This window comes from Bactrocera tryoni, chromosome 3 (assembly GCF_016617805.1).
Source record: "Bactrocera tryoni isolate S06 chromosome 3, CSIRO_BtryS06_freeze2, whole genome shotgun sequence".
Classification (NCBI taxonomy): Eukaryota; Metazoa; Arthropoda; class Insecta; order Diptera; family Tephritidae; genus Bactrocera; species Bactrocera tryoni.
The window spans coordinates 78,331,010-78,348,259 of NC_052501.1; the positions used below are offsets into that span (position 1 = coordinate 78,331,010).

General features: G+C 34.0%; 1 protein-coding gene and 1 long non-coding RNA gene across 4 annotated transcripts in view; one reads left to right on the top strand and one right to left on the bottom strand.

The window, feature by feature from the left end:
• The window catches only part of LOC120771223, a 30,655-nt gene extending 15,658 nt beyond the window's left edge, over nucleotides 1–14,997 (top strand). The window contains exons 1-4 of one of the 3 annotated variants that reach the window (XM_040099134.1): nucleotides 5,755–6,019; nucleotides 7,563–7,648; nucleotides 9,804–9,912; nucleotides 9,978–10,262. In XM_040099134.1, coding sequence (XP_039955068.1) covers nucleotides 5,896–6,019; nucleotides 7,563–7,648; nucleotides 9,804–9,912; nucleotides 9,978–10,069 — 411 coding nt within the window. In that variant the 5' untranslated portion in view covers nucleotides 5,755–5,895 and the 3' untranslated portion in view covers nucleotides 10,070–10,262. Of the gene's footprint in view, nucleotides 1–5,754; nucleotides 6,020–7,562; nucleotides 7,649–9,803; nucleotides 9,913–9,977; nucleotides 10,263–14,634; nucleotides 14,744–14,797 lie in introns of those variants that run through there. The other 2 variants (XM_040099133.1, XM_040099135.1) reach the window with 2 other exon arrangements.
• An 842-nt stretch (nucleotides 14,998–15,839) lies between these two features.
• Nucleotides 15,840–16,574, bottom strand: LOC120772035. The gene is made up of 3 exons (XR_005705025.1): nucleotides 16,464–16,574; nucleotides 16,186–16,399; nucleotides 15,840–16,094 (listed from the first exon to the last, which is right to left on the bottom strand). It is a non-coding gene; the product is annotated as an uncharacterized LOC120772035 (long non-coding RNA).
• Nucleotides 16,575–17,250: the final 676 nt, after the last annotated feature.

Consider the following 17,250-nt stretch of genomic DNA (forward strand, 5'->3'; position numbering starts at 1 on the left):
TACATATGTACTTACGGATTTACTTACTATATGTATGTATGTGCTGAAAAGCTTACCAACGAAAAACATTCTTCTGAATTAAATTATGGCTTTACATCTGTTTAAATATGACATGTACTGATAGGAAGTCCAAGTTTCCACGTACTAGTTTATTACATATCTTTATTAGTGTCTTCAAAATGGACTGCTGAGACAATCAAGCATGACATGGTTTAACCCATGTTTCCATACACTTGTTATAAGTATCGGTCTTCACCGTGTTTGTGTTGTTTCAGTTTCGGCTTATTTTTGAAGCGCCATTCCCTAGATTGTTGAACTAGAGAACAACAAACCACTGTTTTATGTCCCCTGGTTGTACCCTACTCTTCAAGCAGATCATTTATACTCCTATACTATATATACATATACATATGTATATTTTAAGTGTCTCCGACGTTACCTTCTGGGTGTTACAAACTTGGAAGCAAACTTGATATACCCTGCTCAGGGTATAAAATATTCGGATTGGCGGATTTTGTGAAAATTTTTAAGGAAAGTATTCAAAATTTGGCCATTAAGACGACTTTTCCGGCAGTATCTTTGAGAGAAGATAAGTAAAAAGAAAAAAAATCGGTTTTTAATGAAGACCACAAAGGGTCTTAATGAAGACCATAAAGGGAATATTATATTTTTGGCAGTCGTTTGTACAAAAAAATGCAAATTTTGGTGAAAATCTATCGACGTTTTTTTAATAGTTGTAATTGAACCAAAAGATTGTATATCTCGAAGACCTGTATCAAATTTCATTAAGATCGGTTGAATAGTTCGTGAGAAATTTTGACAAACGGCTTTAAAAACACTGTTTCGAGGTTTTTTATGGAGTTAAGGTACTGTACAACCATTTCTTTTGCGCAATTGTTGATATGCTATTTTTATGTAAAAAAATATATTTTATTTATATAAATGTTATATTCTCTAAGCACGGAGTAAGATAACCTAATCTAATATCTTGACATATGCCACTTGACCCATGAATTCTTCACACTAAATAAAGATACATATCCATGTTCCGTCGCACACATATGTACATATGTATGTATATATGTATTTATAAGGTACATCCCTGCCAACCATGAGCGGGTAAAAAACCAGTGAAACAGTAGGTAGTAAAGTGGGAAAAACTGTGGGTAGATTGCCATAAGCCGCGTGAAGATTCTACTCACTTTTCCCATCACATGTACGTATACATGTGATCATACATCTCTGTTGCGCTCATTCAGCAGTGTCATATAAAAAGTATATCTGTCCTGCTCTAATATCTCCAATCGACGGCTGATGCAGGGTTGTATTGTAAACAGCTTATGCAGGGTTGCATTTTTTGATTCCTATTTTAAAATTTTTAAACAAAAAATCACATAAAATTCACCTACTTACTTACTTCTTCTTGTTGTACGAGCCTCCTTTACGATGGTACGATCTTTTAATCGTTTTTTTATTACCCTTTTTGGGATTTTCTTTTGACACTATTGACAAATATGTTTTCTCCTTCGCACTCATTAAAATAAATCAAGAGATGAAAGAAACTTTTTTCATCGCATTTAGGTAAAAAAACAATAACCCGAAAATGTGCGTTGGTGTTAGTGTATAGAGAAAAAATGTGTAGTTGTATTGGAATATTTGTCACAAGCGGGTAGCCGTGGTGGGCAGGGACATACTACATAAATTACTGCCTACATGCACAAGTGTGTATGTATATTATAAATCTAAATACAAACCTGAACTGCGCCCAGAATCAGGCTAATATTTCCGCCAACATTGATGAGAGCTATGACTGGAAGAGTATTGATGAATATTTGCAGTTCTGAAATTAAATAAATGTAAAATTATTTTTATATACTCTGATCAAATTTGACCCGGACTTGTTCGTTTAAACTTTTCAACGTTTTTGATTTATGTGTTGGTTAAGAAGGGTGTCAAAAAGCGTGAATCGACACCAAGTAGAAGTCGCAAAAGAGTTTATTGACAACGCAGTTCAGAACCCTACATTCATCAAACGCAACATTACCGGTGACGAGAAGTGGGTTTATGAATACGACGCCGAAACTGTCCAACAATCCAACAAATGGCGTGCTAAAAATTAACCGAAATCGAACAGTCCAAAATTCGCTGATGGCATGAAGGACCACTCCAACCGAGACCTAGTTCTAAGTCTAGGTATGTGGAAAATCGGATTAAACATCGGCCTATGCGTGTATTAGCTCGGAAAGCTAATTGGAAGGCGACAATAATAGTTTGTATTAAAATACGTGTTTGTTTTGTCAGTCCGGGTCAAATTTGGAATATATTAAATACAGATATATCACTTACCAACTGCGAAGATGACATTATAAAACCCATAAATAACACTGGCCTACAAAAGAAATTTTTTGGTTTGGTGCAGCTCTGTGCGCATCAGTAGTCGGTATAGTGGGTAGGATGACTACTACTATATGTTTTTTTTTTCTTTCTTATGAACAAGAGCTGATATGGAAAATGTGACTTGTTTTCTCGTATCAACTCACAAAATACATCCAAAATCAGGTATAAAATCTTAGGCACCAATGTCGCCACTTGGTCCCAAATACCAACCAAATATTGCAAGTGCAATTAAGTTAAATAGATTTAAAATGGCTTTATATAGGAAATAGACATAATTGGGATCTATTATTTGTTAAATATCACAAAAAAGTGTGGACCATCGCGTTTTTGTGTTCTATATCCCCCTGTGCAGCCAATTTTACCTTACTACTGTTAAACGTTCGGTTGCTTCGATAATTGAAAAGGTTTCGTAGAATATCGTTATCGTCTTAATTATTACCTGATAGTTAAATAGCACACTTACAATTTTTTTGTTTTCTTGAGACCCTGTTTTTTTTGCACATTTTTTCTTTTTTTTTGCCCCAACTTCAGCATCATTTCAGATGTTTTCTATCGGGTCAAGATCGTAACTGTCTAATAAACCAACATTTTTGGTAGATATCATGCATGACTGTCCAATTTACAGGCATTGATTCGAATGTGAATGACTTCATTGTGTGCTTATGGTGTTTAAATAGGTATACTCATTCATTCAACCGTCAATTCTGATCAACGGTTCCACTCCAAATACCAAAAACATATTCAATATCCACAACAAAAATAAATTTATATAGCACTGATACCAAACTTGATTGTGCCGAACACCAAACCAGCATTGGCCGTGACACTCATGCAGTAACAATACCATACATATGTACAAATATATGCTACAAATACCATACTAGCAAAATACCATATGAGCAATGTAAAGTTTTGCTGATAACAATACCATGATGTTTCATGGTGATATTTCAATAAACACAGCTAAAAAAGCTTAAAAAAGGTAAGAAACTTTGCTAAAAGCTTTTACGTTTAAGCTCATCAAAATGTTCCGTCAAAGTGACTTAAAAAATTAGTAAAAAAAAAGGAAAAGTAATAGTAAAGCCATTTATAAAAACATTCTTATTTAATTCTGGTAAATCTAACATTTTTTAGGCAAGACGTAACGTAAAATTGGTGCTAGTGGCGGACCTCCATCAAAGTGAGAGTTCTACAACGTAGTACATAAGGTATTGGGCAGTTTTAAATCAAGCAATTTTTTGAAGTAATGGATGAAAGTTTAGTTTACGTTTACATATTTACTATTATCATTTGTTTTTAAAACCGAATTGTGATGAATCTTTAATTGATTCTGAATCTGATGGAATGAAGGTATCGTTAAGTGAACACTCCATTTACAAAACACCGGGTAGTGAGTTCGCTGAAATACCGGCTGATGAACCATTGACAAGTGTTAACTCCAGAAATGCACGAAAACGCCCAGATGATAATTTTTCGAATTAATAAAAGATGGACTGAGAATTATGCAGAAGTATTTAGATAAATCATTAGAAAATTAAGAAAAATTTGTAAAATTACTCGAATTGGTATTGTTCTAACGGGCCACACTGAACCCTTACCCTGACACCGCACTTTTGTAGGCCAGTGTTTTTGGTTTATTCACATAAATTGCCAGAAGCCAATATTTGAAACGGCTGACATCATGCAGGACAGTACCATACAAGCTTACATTACCTAATGTATGCCAGGGCGTATGAGTGAAGTGCGATGCGGTGGCTTTCAAGTGCTTGCATACATATGTACATAGTATACAGGGAAATTAAAATGAGAATTGTAGGTAAACTAGAGCTGTCAGCTGACATCTAGTAGCGGGCATGTGGTTCATCCTACCTACAATACCGACTACTGATGCGCACAGAGCTGTACCAAACCAAAAAAATTTTTTTTGTAGGCCAGTGTAAGTGATACCATAATTTGAATTCGTGGAAGCGAACATAAACACATATGTGTGGTCATGATACATGCAAAAGTGCTAACATACGTCTGCAGTAGTAATATATAGTACTGAGCATAATTTTTATTCCATGCTCAGCTCTGTTCAAGCGCTACTGTTATGATATTCTCCGCGTCGTGAACCTTCTCTATGATGTACATACATACATATGTACTCTCAGCATAAAAGAACATCAAACGAAGGCTAGCGTTTGCGAGAGAGCATCAGCAAAAATATTCAATGTTCTGTTATTCAGTGGTATGGACTGATGAATCCAAGTTATACACAAAAGAAACTGTGCATCATGGTGGATCATCAGTCATGGTATGGGGATACTGCACTTCATATGGGATAAGACCAATTGTAGAAGTTGAAGGCAAAATGACTGGCAGTACATTTAATTGGAAATTACGCCGATGACTTGCCACTAGCTTGGATTTTTCAGCCAGATAACGGCCAAAAGCAACTGCAAGGGTGTTAAAGAATGGCTAGCAGTCAATCACATCAAGTGTCTCGACTGGCGTGCCCAAAGCCCGAATATAAACTCCATAGAGAATCTATGGTGAATTATTAAGAGGGCAGTTGTGGCGAGAAAACCGTCAGATAAGGTTACATTGTGGCAAATCCTAAAGATCGAGAGGAGTAAAATTACCCTGGACCAATGTAGCACACTGGTACGTACAATGAACAAACGTTTCAACAAGGAAATGATTCTTTCAATAAGAATAGTATAGTAATTAAGAAGAGGTTAAGAACCATTCACGGTTCGACTATCATCCAATATTTCCATAATATATGTAAATTTATTTAGCGTTTAAGAACGATTTTATGAAATTGAAAACTTAGAGAGTGATCTCTTAGTAGGAATGAATTTTTTAAATAAAATCGAAACTAAAATAAATATTTCAAATGGAATGTTGATTTAATTGTAACAAAAATAAAATTGAATAAATAATTTCAGTGAAGATTTCGCCACATTTTTTTTTTCAAATAGTTGTAATCGAAAAAAAATCCTTCGTTCAAGTCTTTAAGAATTGTATCTCAAAGACCTGTGTAAAATTTTTTGAAAAGCGGTTGAGTAGTTTTCGAAAAATCTTGCCAACTGACATCAAAAACACGGTTTCTACACTTATATTTTTAATTTTTATATTCAATAACATTTCACTAATTCATTTTTACCCATTTAATTTATATAAAATAGTGCAAAAATAAATATTCCAAAAAGCATAAGTCAGCGGCAACTATATACATATGTATGTGTACATATACATTTATATTTTAACCTCGAAAATCATGAGATGCTATTCTAAATCCCAGACAAAGCTTAAAATTAAAATAGAGAGAGAAAGAAAGACCAGAAAGAGCGGAATATGCAAGCGCCCTCATAGCTTCTTTTGTTGGCTATGAATACGATATGAATTTTGTTTATCAGCGGCATTTCGGAACAGTCGTCAGGCGCACCTCCAGTGAAATCCACAAGAAGAAATAAAATATATAAAAATAATAAATTTAAAAATACTGTAAAAATGGAACACTTAGGGATATCGGTCGGCTGTAAGGGTACCGTTTTATATGTCCTCCTGACTATCCTTTTCATAAACGGCAAAATTAGTGCACGGGACGCAAAATTAAATAATATGAGTGAAGACGGTTAGTGGAAATAAAAAAGTATAGATATAAATATGTATGTATATAACTATGTGAACATACCAATTAGGTGTTTGTTCGAACTAGTAATATATGTACTATTTATGTGTGTGACGTGTAATACGCGTTTTTTAATGCGAAGAATTAATGGATTACTTATTATATGCAACGTATATCAAAATATTAGATTAGGTTATCTTACCGCGTGCCTAAGGGAATATAACAGTGATATTAAAAAAATATATAATTTATATAAAAAACGCATATGGTTATAAAAACAAGAACATGATCCTAAACATCTCAACAAGGTTGTAGAGTCAACGGCGCTGAGGTTAAGGCGCAGTATGCGCAGTTTGCTTATCTCAACTGCATAAAAAACCTCAGTACCGATATGAAAAAAGTATTTCGTAGGAAAAACCAAACAATTTGAGAAATTTCATTCAGACGGAGCAAAAGGTTTAGAAATTATTACTATTTGAACGTTACCAGGCGCTAATAGACTCTATATCCAGGAAATTTGACGCTCTGTTAAAAACGAAACCCAAAGCTATTGAATGAATTATGATTTATGTATATTATTATTGAAATAATTTCAAACAGAAATAACTTCTTTTTCTTACGTACATATGTATGTATGTATGTCTTGCTGGAGAATGGCTGCGGAAATAAGCGAAAAAATCTATTAAATCTACATTATTTACATTTATTTATTACATACATATGTATATTAGGTTGTCAAAAAAGTCTTGCGGTATTTTCGCTAATTGGCGCTGAAAGCGCGTAGTTCTAGTTTTATTCGTCGCATCGGGTCATGCTATACCTTTTTGGAAAGCTCACGCGCTTTCACGCGCTAACACGTGTTTGATTGATTGTCGTTTCTTTTAAGTCGTTCGTGAGTTATAGCGTCGCAAACATGGAGCAAAATAAAGAGAAAATACGGCATATTTTACAGTACTACTACGATAAAGGCAAAAATTCAACTCAAGCCGCCAATAAAATTTGTGCAGTTTATGGACCCAAAACAGTTTCCATTTCCACCGCACAACGATGGTTTCAACGTTTTCGTTCTGGTGTACGAGTAGAGGTGGTCGAAGCTGCGCCACGCTCCGGAAGGCCTGTCGTCGAAAATTGCGATAAAATCGCTGAATTGGTCGAAAGAGACCGGCATAGTAGCAGCAGTAGTAGCATCGGTCAAGAGCAGGGCATGAGTCATCAAAAATTCATTTCAATTTCAATAAAAAAAAATTTAATAAATATACCGCAAGACTTTTTTGACAACCCAATATATGCATGTACATAAAATCCATCTACAAAAAAAAATCCGCGAATGAAATTTCAAAAACGCCATTAGGCGCATAATACTTTCTTAGAAAGAAAAGGATGTAATTGATTTATTATATAAAACATATACATATACATGTACTTAGTTTTGGATTATTTTTGGTTATATAAACATGCATATGTATAATTAAGTTAATATATACACATATTTTCTCTAAAATTTTATATTTCATAATTGTTATGTAAAATAATTATTTAATTTCAGGAATTCAAATATTGAACTATATTTGTATGGCCATAGTTCTCATCAATGTTGGCGGATATATTAGCCTGACTTTGGGTACAGTCCAGGTTTGTATTTAGATTTATACTACATACACACTTACGCAAGTGTATAGTAATATATGGAATATTTATATTTATACTATGTCAGCACAAGTAAGCTTTTTTATATTATGAACATTGGTTTCAAACGATTCTTCGAAAGCATGTTTGGAACGAAATGCTGTAATAGCAGTATTATCAGTAGTTCATGTACTAAGTGTGTATGTATGTACCTTATAAATATGTACATTCATAAATATGTATATATAAATACATAACTACATATGTACGTACGTGTAGTTTGGTTTATGTTTGACCGGAATTTAATGCGATAACACTAAAAAGGCATTTCAAAATAAATTTGCAAATTTGTTAATCGCTACAAATTTTTTAGCAATTTCACACCGACGCATTTGTGAATGGATGGAATTTTGTTTGTTGGAGTTGATATCTGTAATGCATACGTTAGTCTGCGTCACCGTAAAACACGGCGTAAGTTGAGATGTGGTTATTTCCGTTGTATGTATAAAAATCAATTTTAGTGGTCAGTTTATTTTGGGTGATAGTTTTGAATTATAACATTAATAAAGTTAAGCAACTTTTGTTATTGTGAAAAAAAGTATAAAAAAAATAATTTCGCGAGTTTTTGATAAAATATTGCTTTTTGAAGGGAAAAATTGCAGTTAAGGCTAAAACTTGGCTAAGTTCCGAGTTTCCGAATATTTGGGTATGCGAAAGCATTGTGCAAAGTGAGTGCCGCGTGAGCACACTTTTGACCAAAAACATGGATGAAACAAGGCTTCACTCCGAAGTCCAGTCGACGGTCATCCTAGTGGACTGCACGCAATGCACCCACTTCAAAGCGTGGAATGCATTTTGGGATGCGCATGAAATAATTTTTATTGACTACATCGAAAAAAGAAATACCATCAGTAGCGACAATTATATAATATAGCGTTATTGCACCGTTTGAAAAATGAAATCGCAGCCGCATTTGAAAAAAAAAAAAATAAAACGCTGTTTCACCACGCAAGTGCACTGTGTCAAAAGCCAGTGAAAACGATGGCAAAAATCCAGTAATTTCGCTTCGAATTACGAGTACTTCCGCATTGACAGTATTCTTCAAATCTGCCCTCCAGCGTCTATTTCCTATTCTCAGATCTTAAAAGAATGCCCGCTCGGAAGAAATTTTCGCCGAAACTGAGACTTATTTTGAAGCAAAGACCAAGCCGTACTACAAGATGCTTTCCAAAGTAAACAAGACTTTTTGAATCTAGCGCCCCCTGGTGGCGCCATCTATATGTCGACTATTTTATCGATTGTCTAGTGAGAATTTCATGACATTTAATTGATTGGAAGTAAAGTTATTGCGTTTAAAGTGTCAATTTGTTTTTCTTATCGGTGCGAAAATAAGTTTCGAACAAAGAGCCAAGATTAAATTTTGTTTTAAAATTGGTAAAACTTTTACCGAAACGTTTCAATTGATGAAACAAGTTTATGGCGATGATTGCCTATCCCGTAGCAGAGTGCACTAGTGGTTTCAACGTTTTCAAAGTGGTCGTGAGGGCATAAATGATGATCAATATGTGGACCAATCAAAATCCGTGATCACCAGAAATTCCATCGAAACTGTGCGTGAATTCATCAAAACTAAGCCGAAATCATCATTGAAATTCATAGCCATTCAAAGGGCTTGCACCGGCATACTGGCGGCCATACCGGCTAACGAGCTAAAACACTCGTTCGACATGCTTTTGGACCGTGCAAAAAGCTGTATTGAAGCAGAAGGAGACTATTTTGAATAAAACAAATTGATTTTGCCGAAAAAACCCTTTTTTCTTTTTTTATGTACTGTTTACTTTGGAACACATCTGGTATTGTTTGAACGTAAAAAACTTTTATCCATTTGGTTGCGCACGCTGTTTTATCAAATCAGTCCGAATCAAATTTGAACTAAAGGAATGAACCTTGTTTAGTCCGACTTCTAAAGATCTGTTGTCATTTCTGTTTCATTATCTTTTATTTCCATAAGTTAATATTTTATTTTTTTTTAATTGTTGATTTAATGGCATATTTATTCCATTATTAAAACTTTTTTAACTATTATTTAGTTCTATTTTTAGTAAATCTTATTTAATTTATTGCATTTCATTGCTAACATTTCTTCTGCTACTACTTACAGAAACGTCACGATTTGATTCTTTTTTGGTTGATCTCCAGTCCTTTTGGAATGCTGCTTTTGACTATTGGCATGATCTCCGGTGATGCTTATAAGTATCTTATAATCCTTCGTGAGTTTACACATATTCCCATGCTTTGAGTTCCGTGTAATTATTTTATTAACTTTTTTTCACAGCATTTTATGTTTATCTCTGGATTGCGATGTTCTTGCTTTATAAGAGAATCAAATCGGAAAGACAAACGGGCTTTTCACATTTAGCTGTGTAGGTGCCCAAACAAATGGCCTAACTAAAATAGAAATGAGAGTATTTTTTTAACAAATAAAAGTTTTACAAATTTTGTACATTTACGAGTCGATAAAAATAAAAACAAATCAATTATTTTCTACTACTTCTGTATTTAATTGAATTGCAGTCACACAAATATTTTCTGCTTATTCTTTTTTATTACTCTTGCAATCTGTTGCTACCGAGTATTACAGTTTTGTTCACCTAACGGTTGTACGTATCACCTAAAACTAATCAAGATAGATACATGTAGGGTTATAGTATGTATAAATTATCAGGAGAAGATCAGGGACGAGAAAAGTTGAAATCTGGTCGACTAAAGTGACGTGCATCTTTCACATCGAAATTTCCAGAACGGAAGCGAGTGAACCCTTGTTGTGCTACACGAACTCATGCAGCATCGTCTCCGTAAACTTCACAAATTTTATTGCTGGTGTGGCATTTTTCCCTTTTTTATACAAAAATTTCAAAATATAGCGAATTTATTCATTATTTTCACTTATTTTTGAGCATGTGTAACTTTTTTTCAACTTACCCGATTTAAATTCTTTTTTTTTTTTTTTGTTAAATGAAGCTCACCCTTCCAACACTATATGGATGAAACGACGTTTTCAGCTTCCCAATATATAAGTTATCACATAAGAATTGCACTTTATGGCTATAAAATGCAAGAATGATGCAGTGCACTTTGTTTATATTGAAACATTCGGCTGGCGCATAACTTCGAAGCCCAGCCACTGCGGTAACTCGACACTTGCCTATGTCACAAGCGACTGTGTTGGCGTGAGCTGATTCAGCTTGCCGGATATAGCAGCAGACACTTTTGCGTCGAGCCTTTACGTTCAATTACAGTTCGATAATATTTTTCAGTTCAGCTCGTATTTTGTATTTTACCAATAATAAATGTACTTTCTCCGACCTCGCGGTAATTTGCTTTCTTATTAACTGTGAAAGGACAGGGGTTTGTCCGGAAAGAAATAGAACTGATGCACCGACTGGATTCGGTAGAGGGCATTCCTAGCTAACGAGCGAGCGGCTGGTCAGTTGTTTCCTAGCACCTGGAGAGTGAGGACAAACCAAGAATAAAGGGATGTTAAACTTATTCCAGTGTGAGAGCGCCTCAAAATTAGCGTTTTTTATAACATTTTCCATTATGGCCAGATTGAACAAAATAACAATTTTTGAGCATTTATCAACCCAATACCCAACATTTAGTACGAATAAAAATGACTAAATAGTGGTTATTTATTATATGGAGAAACTATTTAAATATTTTTAACGAATATTATAACAACTGACTTTTGTCCTTTCAATACCCAATAATAGGATTTAAGCTTTTTAGCTCTGAATCATTAAATGTTTTTAATCATTTTCCATTGAAAATAAAACTATGATGCTTCAAATTATAAAACGTTTCATCAAATATCTTTAAATTTCACAAATTTATTTAATTTTCATTGTTTTACATTTTTTATAAGTGGTCTTGAACGATGCAACAAATCCCTTCGTTTACACATTTTTTTGGTAAGATTTCAATCTGGCCACCGCTTGTTTCCAATTGATAAACGTCAAAACCTACTGAACGCGATCAGCTGTCAAAGTTCAGTAGGTTTTGACGTTTAGCAATTGCTCTCTCACTTCCAGTGGGAGTTAAACATCTCTTTATCTTTGGGACAAACATTTTCGTGCGACGTGTTTCCGTGAGTGTTACAAGCCGAAAATGCAGCGTTCGTTAGAGCAGAGGTACGTGATTTAATTCTATGTGAAAGTAGGTAAATCTGCTACAGAGACGTTTGATATGATCAATCAGGCTTACCCAAATGTTGCTTTGGCAAAAAGTGGTGTGTTTCGGTGGCACCTAGCCTTTTTAGAGAGCCGGGAAGAGGTGCCTGATGAAGACCGTGCTGAGAGACCAGTGACTTCGATAAACACCGACAATGTGACTCGTGTACGCAAAGTTTTGAACTCAGACCGTCGACTAATTGCCCAGATGTTCAATTTATCAAAATCTGTGGTTCATGACAGTGTAACGGAACACTTGAATATGCGTAAGGTGTGCACGAAGATGGTACCAAAAGTGCTCAGTGACCCCAATTTTGGTATAACGTAATCACATGTTGCAGGTTGCATTCTGACAAATAATCAGTGTTACCTTATCTACTTATTTTACACAAGAACCAAAACAAATAATATCTCAATGGCAGGAAATAAATAACACATTATTAGTTTTGCGCATAGAATTCCTTTCATCATTGGCGCGCTTCAAAAAAATGGTCGGGGGTCGGGGGTGAGAAATTCCAAGTCAGGGTGATGGTACTAAGTTAGTATAGTCAAACCCTCAAAGGGTTTGGCGTTCGTATGTGTCAGTTTTTTTTATGACCTTTTAAATTTTTTCCTTATCTTGATGTTTTTTCGCTTAGTTGTAACATTTTGGCAAGTTTTGGTAGTTTAACATAACTCGCGAACCACTTGTCCGATTTTGATGAGACAAATTTAGAAAAATTAAGAGTGTGCAGATACATGCAGTAACCAGCATTTACATGCGCACGAATCTGAATTTCTCACAATTTCGCAAACAACAGAAGACTTAAGCAAGGAACTCGCTGCCATAGCAATTATAATTATTTGTTAGGGAGACTGTGTGCCTTGTGTAATTGCAAAACACACCAAAACAAATCGACTGGCTGAAAAAAAGTGGTTCGCGAGTTATGTTAAACTATGTTTTTGCCAAAATGTTACAACTAAGGGAAAAAACGTCAAGATAAGGAAAATTTATATCTCGCTTCCAACTACTTGAAAAAATATCTCGTTCCTTGGATTTAGTAGGAAATTGAATGCTCTACAAAAAAGGTCTATAATGATTTTTTCGTAAGCCCAAACGTTTAAAAGATATTAACGATTGAAGTTTGATTATTTTTGGGAAAATTTTTTATTTCTTATGAATTTTATAACTCAATGAAAAAAAATTATTATGAATGTTGTAGGAAATTTACTGCTCTATAAAAATGGTCTCATATGATTTTTCGATTAAGTTAAGCATTTACGAAATATTCATCGTCAAACATCAAAGCATATTAAGGTTTATCAAAAAAAATATATATATGATATAAACTTTTCTATCTGATAATAAGAAAAAATAGAAAACTGTATGTAGGAGGACCTTCCCGTTACAATTAAAAACTCATGTTTGGAGAGGCTTTCTTAGAGCTGTCTAGGAACCTATTTTTCCGAGTAACAAACGAAAAAAAAAAATTTTTTTTTTTGAATCACTCTAATGCTTACATATGTACGTTAGCCTACGTCACCGTAAAACACGGCGTAAGGCTAGTCTTTGACTTACGAAGCTCATAATAACGACGGCAATTGTGTTGTTTATTACGCGCATCGTCCAATTTTTACCCCGGCCATAATATCCCGGTGGCAAATTTTACGTTTCTGGCGCTTAGCTATTGATTTATCGTGCTTTTAGTAGCTTTGAACAGTACAGTTTTTACACTATCCGTACTAGTTCTTGTAATATTCGTGCTGGGCATACTTTATGGGTTTTTGGTTAATGGCGATTTGTGGGCGTGGAGTGGTCCTATTACGCCCATTTACGAACTCGATTTTTTTTTTGTACAAAGAAACCTGTATACCAAGTGTCATCAGGATATCTCAATTTTTACTTAAGTTACAGCTTGAACGGACGGATGGACCGACGGACAGACAGTCAACCGGATTTCAACTTTTCTCGTCATCCTGATGATTTACATACACATACATATCTCTAACGTAACTAACGTACAACTGTTAGGTGAAAAAAACTATAATATTCTTATGGCAACTGGTTGCAAGAGTATGAAAATACAATTGAAAAGTCCCCGGCCTGACACATATAGACATACACATGTATATGACGTTACTAGCATTAAATCCACATGATTTTTAGTTAGTCCTAACCTTCAAAAGGCGCGTATATAAATTTGTGAAATATAACATTTTGGATTAGGCAACTTTTGTTATTGTGAAAAAAGACTAAATTGCTCGAGATGGCAGACACTCTAAAGATATAGAACTATGTTGAATAAAAACAAAAACGAATTTTGTCAAAAAAGTGTTTTATTATGATAGGCCGGGGGCTTTTCAATTGACCTGTTATTGAGATCAAATTTCACACGAACATGAACAATTTTTCACCAATGTAGAATAAAGGATTGTAAACTGTAGTTGTAGGAGCTTAAAATATGCTTACAGTGGAATGTTGACGAGTAGGCAGTCCTTAGCCGGAAAAAAACCGAGTCCATTCCGGTTATGTTGAGACGACTGTTGTGGGAATGAAAAAAACCGTTTATCCATTTGGTGGATGCTGTTTTATCAAATCAGTCCGAGTCAAATTTGAACTAAAAGAATGAACATTGTTTGGTCCGACTTCTAAAGATCTGTTGTGATCTATGTTTTATGTTTATGTTATTTATGATGTTTATGTTTATTATTAAAACTTGATTAACTAAATTAGTTCAATTTTTATTTTTAATGTATTTTAATTTCTTCTTCCACTATTTACAGAGTCGTCACGATTTGATTCTTTTTTGGTTGATCTCCAGTCCTTTGGGAATGCTGGTTTGGACTATTTTCTTGCTCTCCACTAGATATCCGCGCGGTTTCTTAATCATCCGTGAGTTGACACATATGGTGCATATACGCAAGCTTATTAACTTTTTTCCCACAGCAACGTTCTATATATATATCTGGTTTGAGATGTACTCGCTTTATAAGAGAATCAAATCGGAAAGACAAACGGGCTTTTCACATCTAGCGGTGTAGGTGCTTAAACAAATGGCCTAACTGAAAAAGAAATGATGGTATTTTTTTAACAAATAAAAATTTTATTTTGATGTTCATATGTATATTATATGCTTACATACATACATACATATATACATATATTATATAACGAGTATATAAATTTTGTATATTTACGAATCGATACAAATAAAAACACATCAAATATTTTCTGCTACTTCTTCATTTAATTGAATTGCAGTCGCACAAATATTGTATTTTCTACTTATTCTTTTTTTTTACTCTTCCAATCTGTTGCTACAGAGTATTATAGCAGAGAACTTAAAACTTAAAACATTTATGTTCTCTGGTTTGATCTTCTCTGGTTTGAGTAAATTTGTCATTCAAATGACAGCCTCTATAGTGGACTAAGCTACAGGTTGCATAGTTTTAGGCGCATTTTTGGTGTTTTGTTGTGTTTCTTAAATTATTGATTGTTTTGCAGACACTGTGATAATAACGTTACAACATACTTATATATGATTTGATGAAAATTATTATTAAAAAGTTATTACAATATCTAACCTTATTACAGGTACATTTATCACAATTCAACCAATCCATAGCGTGTGAGTATGTGTATACTGTATGAGTGAAATGAAATCTAGAAGCTGTGTTTACACAATAATAACACAAAACTACGAATTACGATAAACTAAAATTAAAATTGAATTTTATTCAAAATCGAATATTCGATACTGCGATGGAAGCGCAGTCTGCCATAATACGCTTTCCAACGGTACCTTCAGATCGCGGCGCCAAAGAAACCGGAATTGTGCCATTCGGTATGCAATTTATGAACCTAAAGAAGCCTTCTTTTTCGTTGATTGAAACTATTTTGATGCTTACCCCCCCGTTATTAAAATAATGTGCAGCAACAATAACCAAATAAAACTTCTGATTTCAGATATTTCAACATTTATCTTTCCTATATTTTTTAAATACATATGCATTCATCGATACATGAGACATTTCGCTGTTACTTTACTTAATTTCATTTATGTAAATTGGATATCATGTTGCTTATGTGAACGTTTCAAAACAGCAATTTGGTCCTACGGACAATCAAGCAAACGTAAAGGTTTCAGCTGATCTCGCCTGTGCGAAATTTGACAAGTTACATCAGATATTTTGCCTGTAACAGTTTGAAGCTGCTGGTAAATTTCCTCCCATTGGCCACGCGCCTGCAATAATAAAAATTTATCAAACATTAATGTTTAAAACATATGTATAATAAATAAACATATATGGCGATGGCTTATTTAGGTTTCTTACTTCTCTGCACCTTGAAATTATCTGTGAAAAGAAATACAACATTTTTGTATCTCTGCGATTTATTTTACAAGCTGCGCTGCTACGACTTCATATTCTTCATCTTTGACAATTGATTCCAATTGACCACTCGTACGTCTCTTTTCTGGTGCTGTCTGTTTATGTTTTGGCGGCAAAAATTTCCGCTTGCCTGATGGCATTACTGCTTTGACGACAACTGGTAATTAGAACAAGTCACTGCTATGAAACAAAGTTATATTATTTAAAATTCATGTACATACATCATAAATTAATAACTCAGTTAGCACTATTCCGTCCGATTCTTCAATAGTATTTTATCTACAAAAGTTATTTTCTTAATTGGCGATTGATATGAAATGAGAGAACAACATAAGGCGGCTGCCATATTTTCAATATACATATATAAATTTATTGATAACGACAAAGTACGTCAATATTTATTGAGCTGTTAATATGTAATATTGCTGGTTTGCGATCCATATCACAAGTAAGTTAAATATTTTGAAAGCCGTATCGCGGCTTGTGAATAACGCAATACATACTGAACGTTTAACGGATTTGGTATATAAATTCACTATGCGATGAAACAGAGCATTGTAAAGATTTAAAATTAATCATGATCTAAATATTGTATAACAATAAATATTGAACGTGTGACAGGCGCATAACACTTTTCACGTGAATGTGCTGAATACAGAGTTGTATTGCTAGGTTGAATGTGATGAATACAGAGTCGTATTGCTAGGTATGTACTACATAAAAAATTGCTTAAAAGTTTGCAAAATAAATTTGTTATATAAATTATTGGAGTTACTAAAACTTCAAAAAAATATTTTGCTTTCAAAATAAAAGCAATCTGCTACAAAATTTTCAAATCTGTTTTTAATTGCAATGTTCTCCTAAATTCCTTTTTCTGAAGGGTTTTATTTTGTGCCGGGGTTTTATAAGTGTCTCACATGTTTTTTATTTATTTATAAAGTTTACTGTACTGAGACTTCAGTTATGCAAACATAGCATAACAATGCCATACATGTAGACCACCATATA